The sequence below is a fragment of the Sinocyclocheilus anshuiensis genome, unplaced genomic scaffold, assembly GCF_001515605.1.
Source record: "Sinocyclocheilus anshuiensis isolate Anshui unplaced genomic scaffold, SAMN03320099.WGS_v1.1 scaffold1420, whole genome shotgun sequence".
Classification (NCBI taxonomy): Eukaryota; Metazoa; Chordata; class Actinopteri; order Cypriniformes; family Cyprinidae; genus Sinocyclocheilus; species Sinocyclocheilus anshuiensis.
Window position 1 is genome coordinate 23,538 of NW_015546089.1, and position 7,728 is coordinate 31,265.

The 7,728-nt window shown below is 37.9% G+C and overlaps 1 protein-coding gene across 1 annotated transcript in view; it reads right to left on the bottom strand.

The window, feature by feature from the left end:
• Positions 1–2,758: 2,758 nt before the first annotated feature.
• Positions 2,759–7,728, bottom strand: part of LOC107700095 (gastrula zinc finger protein XlCGF8.2DB-like) — a 5,690-nt gene continuing 720 nt past the window's right edge. The window contains exons 2-4 of the mRNA XM_016501616.1: positions 6,451–7,568; positions 4,485–4,644; positions 2,759–4,055 (exon numbers count right to left, since the gene is read on the bottom strand). Coding sequence (XP_016357102.1) covers positions 6,646–7,568 — 923 coding nt within the window. The 3' untranslated portion in view covers positions 2,759–4,055; positions 4,485–4,644; positions 6,451–6,645. The remainder of the gene's footprint in view (positions 4,056–4,484; positions 4,645–6,450; positions 7,569–7,728) is intronic.

The window sequence follows — 7,728 nt, forward strand, 5'->3', positions numbered from 1 at the left end:
CACACTCACACTCGCACATGCACACGCACACTCACACACACACACTCTCACACACATACACACTCTCACACACACACACTCTCACACACACACTCACATGCACACTTACACACACACTCACGCACGCACGCACACACAAACACTCACACACACACACACACACACGAAAAGAGCACCGCAACTTTACAATTGTTCAATTAAAATAAACTATTTTGCTCCATACAATGTGTCTGTTGTCTTTGATTAGCCTAAAAGTAAAATAAAATGACATTCAGAGGACTTAAAGTGAAAGTCCCCTAAACGTCCCGAATGGCCGCTGCACGTCCTGTGAACGTCAAGGGGACCCTACACGCTGATGTCCGGGGGACGTTCGCAGAGGCCATTTAGGGGGCGTCCTGAGGACCTTTTTTTGTTTGCTGGGGAGCCAGTTTAACCCAATTAATTATAAAAAAATTAAAAGTAAAGAAAAACAAAAGGACAAACTGTTATGACTCATAGGGAGGCTATGTTCACACACTCACTGTTTGGGAGTAACAACCGCATTTACTTACAGATGTGAGTCTCAATGTTCTCTACACGCAATTGCTGACAATAGTGTTTCGAATGCTGTCTGTATGAACAAGTAACTGAAGTCAAGCAGTGTTCTATTTGTGATTATTTCCTCTAATTAAAGCAAAGTAGTATAGTAAAGAGTCCAGTCGAGGCATGACTTAATCTGTTCAATCTGAACCAGCAGCAGTTTTTATAACTGGAGTAGATAGGATTATTTGAGTCAAACACAGAGCACAAATCTTGATAGGAGCAGAGAAAGTGCTTCAATAAACAAATATTGTTTGTGGTTTGCCCTGACAGATGCTTCGACAGATGCGTGTGGGCAACTTACATTTGATGGCTGTGTCCTTGTCTAATTTTGGAAATAATTGAAGAGAATAGGAGTGCAATGATTCTGACTAAAATGTAAATTTTAAATGTAGTTTTAATATTCTACATGTTATATTTATGAGAGCAGTAACTGTAAAGGGGGTATACATGTAATTACTACAGTTGTTACATGTAAAACAATTGCTATGCTAATTTACTATATTCAGAATATACGTGTGTATACACGTGAATACATGTTCCCCATACCAGTTAACATTTAGTCTGTGTTTTGTTTTTAGCATTTTAAATGTGTTTTAAAATGGCGGGCAAAGAGTTTTTTTGTTTTAGAATGTCATAAAACAATGACATTTTGTTAGAATGTGTAGCACAACCTACATAAATACATTCACTATATTTGTTTTCTTTGAGTGTAGTTTTCACATTGTTTGGAGGACAAAATTGGGCAGGATGTAGGGGCCCACATTCACAGGGCAGCTTTGGGTTAGTTTTCTGTAACCGAACTCACACCCGTAAATGTTCAGGACTCACAACCGCATTCTCGGAACACACGCGCTGTGTGAACGGAACCGGACTGGACAACTAGCTGTCTGTCGCGTCATCCAGCGCGAGAGAGAGCCACTCTGCTTCACAAACGAGCGTCTTCAGTAACTTACAGTGACGGAGAAATGAGCTGCGTGTCATCTGAACGTTTTAGACCCTGTCAGTTTTCCACTGGAGCCGCTCTCGTCAGTTTTGTGTTCTGCACGCGATTCAAATGCTCCGCTTTCCACCCAAATAAAAGCTGCTGTCGATTAATGAAGACCTGACGAAAGAACCCGCGGCTCGATTGGACTCTTGTATGGGATCATATTCCCGCCAAATGCATTGCAGTCGCGGATAAAAAAATAAGCGTGAAACCAACATGTAAAAACGCAAGCAAAATTATATTGCACAAAATTAAAAAATGAAAACAAAGTTTTCAGAATAGCAAACAATGGTCACGGATCAAAAAATAATGTGAAATGTGGACCCCATCTTGTGGATTTGGCCATTGGCTCTCATCTACATCATAATGGATGTTTTCATTAGCTAAAATATTGGAAACAATCTTCTGGCAATGCAAATCCAGGCCTGACATTGGTCTCCTCCTGTGATGTCACTGCACGCATCATCCATGGCCTGGAGAAGAGTGACTTGTTTGTGAGGGGGCCAATTGTGAGCCTTCCACCTCCATGTGGGGTAGATACAAGGTGATAAACTCTGGATGGGCCTGAAGCCATGATTGCTCTCAGTGCTGTTGCGAGGAATTCTGGGCCCATTGCACTGATTTGCTGTGGGGCCTCCTCAAAATCACATTCAGTGGGGGGTGGTTGGGCCCCCCAGCGAACTTCGTTCTGGGCCCCTCTCCTCCATGTCATGGCCAGGTTAAAGCCTGCCTCATCCATAAATATGAATGGCTTTCATCAGCTTCCAGCTTTATCACCCTCTAAAAAGACATTTCCAGTATTGTAGGAAAAACAAATACTGATAACAATGATATAGAATTTTTTGGGATGATTTTTTTCTCCCAACAACATGCATCTTGAACCTGGTCATATCTGAACATACTCAGTTGCTTCACTTTCATAATCTAAACATTTAATATTGTTCATCATTTTCATAAAAAACTATCTTCAAGGACTGGTGATTTTAGTTCAATGAACAAAAGATCTTTGGTTCATGTGTATTGTATCCAAGCATTTGGAAAAAGTGTTGTGTTTTGAAAAATGTGCATTCTGATCATCGGTTGTGAATTATGTGTCTAGAGTTTTGAAAAATGTTCTGTTATTAGTGCAAAAATGATTGTAAAAAACTAAACAGCACCCAAACACAGAATATTCTTCTCAAATGACGTGGTTTTATTGCCGGCTTAGCAAAGCCAATTAAGTAACAAACAAAGATCGATAAACAGAAAACAACCAAATCGTCAGGAGAGGGCAATGCCAAATGAATAAACTAAAGATCTTCCCAAGGAGTTTAAACAACAAATTACCTACCAAAAGATAAGCAAATTAAAGACAGTTGTCTTACCTCTCTCCCTGACTAACGTAAAAACAGGAGAAAAACAGAAAGGGGGTAAAACCCAAATAAATAGGTGCCCTTCTCCCTACATGGTTTTACTGATTATCAAATGAGCACTTCGTATTCACACAACAGATTCATAGATTACACTTTGCTCAACACGTTGATTGGGATAGCAGAGGGACTCTCGCCGAGCTCTGCTTCTCTGCAGCGTTACATCGGCTGTTATGGTATACAATATAAATTATGTCAAGGGACGTAACATGATTATTGTCAACATTACTGTTGTTTTGCAGTTGCTGGAGACAAGGTCAACGGAGACAAACACAAAAAGAGCATTGTGGAGAACGGAAATGTTGGAGCTCAATGTAAGATGAGGAAGATGCACACAGGATCTACAGTGAGGTATGGAGTCTGCTGGGACATAATTGCATCTGTTATTTACTGCATTTGTTTGAAATCTTTAATTCACATTAGATGTTGTCTTTTTAAATGTTGAAATTGTTTTCTGTCTTTTTGTTTTAGGTGCTATTTACTATTTTCCCAGAGTAAAGACAAATGATCAATTGTTGGTTTAAACTATATGTTTCTGTCCGCCCCATGGTCTGCAACCAATCACATCATTCACCTGTAAGGTTTTTGGGTGGGATATATTCTAAATGTAACAAATAAAGTCACTTTTCTGTAACAGTTTTGGGTGGGATAAATCACAAGTTTACCAATGAAATGACTTTTGAGGAAAGTCTGTGTGCTCAGTGGCCCAATAGCTGTCTGGTTTAGGGGTGGGTTTAGTTTCAAATCAACCAATCCAATTTAACGCGAATGACCAAAAGGGGAGGGCACAGTGCCACAAAGGTGTGAATGTCCCCTGAAAAAAAAATGTTTTGAGGGGATTACTTGCCATGGCAACAAATGGCTGTTGGACGGAAGAATACCTCAGTAACATACATCCGAATTGGTACATATTTGGCAATATACGGACCATGATATTTCCCGTGTCTGGTCAGTAATACTCCCGGATTTGTCCAAAAATCTGCGGTGTGTACAGGAGTCGTATACGCCTCTTCATGCAGTAAAAACTGCAGTGGGCTCTCGCTCCTGGAAATGGGCAGCTCACTTAGATATGCATTCACCTACAAAGAGCAATACAAAATGTATTACAATCTTTCCTTCAATATAACACACATTTATGTGCAACTTTTTTTGCACATAAATGTGTTTATTTGTGTTTTATGTGTTTATTTTTGTTTATAAACGTAAATTAAAAAAAAGAACTTGCTGCACAGTCAGACTGCATTCACAGCTAAGCATTCATTTCATCTTAAATTATATTAAACTGACTTTAAAAAAACGTAATCTTGTATAACTTATTTGAAAAAGTTGAATATTGCTGAACTTATTTTGATGTTACAGTAATGTATAACCATGGCATGTCATATTGATTATATTTTTTAAAATGAAGCTAAAACATTAAAGAATATTTTGTACTCTATATAACAGATGTCAAATAAAATGTTATTTCTAATATTGCTTTTTTTTATATGAGGGAGAAAATAATTTACCTCCTGTCCTACTGGAGAGGTTTGGTGTGTCTGGTGTTCTTTAGTCATGTTTTCTTCAAGACTTTCCCCATGCATGTCAAGCAGGGATGCTGCGCCTCCGTCGCTCTCTGTGCATGTCTTTGGTAACACTTTACAATACTGTTCCATCGTTGATGAATAACTACACAGGAACAAATGACTAATGCACTATTAACATTCTAGTAACTACTATTAACTAACAAGAAACTCTGATTAACGATTTAGTAAGTAAGTGCTCAGATGAAACTGGTAGTTCACTATTAGATAATCAATAAATAAAAATAAAAAATAAAACTACTATTTTTTCATATATCCTGTAAAGCTACTAAGAACTACTGTACACAGGTTCATAATATTAATGTGAATTATGCATAATGTATAATTATTTCTAAAGTGACGATCATGGTAACCCACTAGTAATGACTGAAGTATTACCAAATCCTTCTAAAGGAAATACTGATTGCTTGGATCAGTATTCTAAAGTGAAAAGCATCATAACTCCCTAATATTGGCTGGCGTCATTGTAAGCTTTTGAGATGCAGTATCTTTACAAAAATGTGAGGGGTGTACTCACTTCTGTGAGATGCAGTATATGTAAGGTTCTGCATAGTAATGACTTAAGTGTTACTACATCCTTCTGAAGAAATTACTAATTATTTTGATCAGTATTCTAAAGTGAAGATCACGGTAACCCTTTAGTACTGATTTAAATGTTACTAAATCTAGCAAAATTAATTACTAACCAGAATCTTACAAAAACCTCAAAAGTTTATAATGATTTCAGTCATTACTAGAGAATTAATTATGTTATTCACTTTAGAATACTGATCCAAAAATGAGTAATTAATCATTCATTTAGAAGGATGTAGTAACACCTGAATAATTACTATCCAATACTTTACAAAACCCTCGAAAGCTTACAATGATTTAAGTAATTACTAGAGAATTAATCATGTTTTTCACTTTAGAATACTGATCCAAATAATTAATAATTCCTTCTGAAGAATTTGGTAATACTTAAGTCATTACTAGTGGGTTACCATGACCTTCACTTTAGAATTGATTATACATCATGCATTATTCATATTAATTATGAATCTGTATACAATAGCTCTTAGTAGTTATTGCGGAGGTATGATAAATACTAGTTACTGATTAGCTAATAGTGAACTACCACATTCGTCTAAGCTCTATTACTTACTAATTCATTAATCAGAGTTTCTTGTTGGATACTAGTAGTTACTAGAGTGCTTATATTGCGTTACTCTAAGTTCTTGTGTAGCTATTCATTAATGATGGAACAGTATTCTAAAGTGTTACCATGTGTTTTATAAAGGGGGCTCTGATTCGTTTCTCTTTTTCTCAGTGTTGTTTTCTGGTGCTGTCATCTTGTTCAGTTGTCTCAGCAGCATTTCTGTTGCTCATTGTTTAGTGGCTTGATCAAAAAAGCCATCTTTATACTTTGGGTCCAAGATCGTTGCCAAGAGGTACAAAGGCTCGGGTATATGCCATTAAACCAGTGCTTCAGCCTCCAGCAGAGTAGCTTTTGTCATCTTCACCCCGCTATCTGTACTAAGACTCTTGTTCAGTAAATGTTTCAGAGCCTCAACAAAGGGAATCACGCATGAAGCTGTTGCCGTGTGTGAACTCATTTCTCTCGTCACTTCTTCAAAAGGCGCAAGCAGTGTTACTGCATTTTCAACAAGGCCCCACTGGAATTGGCTGAAAAATGCGGGAAGGTCGTATTCTGCCCCATATGCACCAAGTGCCACTTCATTGTATAGATCGGAGAGCGAAATGTCAGCAAAGATCGATAATGTCTATAATGATAATATTAAAAATAGCATTTATCAGCCGATACCGACATAGCTGCCGATATATTGTGCATCCCTAAATACGATTTAAGTAGTAAATTGTGTTCCTGTTTTATGTTAGTGTCACAGCTTACGGATGTGCTTGTGACTCTTTAGCTCCGCCCACAGCACGCCTCCAGGAACCCGATTTCTTCTGTAAATCTGATAAAACTGAAGACTCTTCGGAAATATGAAGGATTCATTACTACTTTACAGGTACTCGAGATCAACATGAGATTGCCAGAAACTGTGTGTTATATCCGTTTTAAGGTGATTCCTGTCTGTGAACTTCATTTAACACATATGTGAATACATATGTGGTTTTTAAGGGTTACTTTATGTCTGAAACTCTTTCCACACTGAAGGCATGTGAAAGGCTTCTCTCCAGTGTGAATTTTCATGTGAGTCTTAAGATTTCCTTCTTGTGAGAAGCTCTTCCCACACAGTTTGCAGGTGAAAGGAGTCTCTCCATTGTGAACCCTCCTGTGGCTTTTAAGGGATGCTTTATGTCTAAAGCTCTTCCCACACTGATCACAGGTGAAAGGCTTCTCTTCAGTGTGAATTCTCATGTGATATTTAAGACCACCTTTTAGTGAGAAGCTCTTCCCACACAGTTTGCAGGTGAAAGGGGTCTCTCCAGTGTGACTTCTCATATGGGCATTAAAGGTTACTTTATGTCTGAAACTCTTTCCACAGTGAGGGCATGCAAAAGGCTTCTCTCCAGTGTGAATTTTCATGTGAGTCTTGAGATTTCCTTCTAGTGAGAAGCTCTTCCCACACAGTTTGCAGGTGAAAGGGGTCTCTCCAGTGTGAACCCTCCTGTGGTTTTTGAGGGATACTTTATGTCTAAAGCTCTTTCCACATTGAGGGCATGCAAAAGGCTTCTCTCCAGTGTGAATTTTCATGTGAGTCTTACGATTTCCTTCTTGTGAGAAGCTCTTCTCACACAGTTTGCAGGTAAAAGGGGTCTCTCCATTGTGAATTCTCATGTGGACTTGAAGGCTTCCCTTTTCAGTGAAACTTCTTCCACACTGTTGACAGGTGAAATAACTTCTAGTTCCTGTCTTTTGAGTTCTTTTTCTTGAGGAAGTTTTTTTAGTCTGTGAGCATTTAAAAGCTTTTTCTCCAGATTTGAAATCATGATATTTCTCACACAGATCTTCCTCTTCCATTTCAATCAGTATTTCACTCTCCTCTTTCAGCGCCTTCAGATCTAAGGTGAGAACGACAAATACAATAATAACAGACATCAAAACATTTAAATATTTTAAGCATTAAAAACAAACATCATATAAGCTAGATGCTATATGCACTAAGCTAGGTGCTATCTGTAATCTCATAACCTTTTTGCAATATTAAAATATTTTCCAATA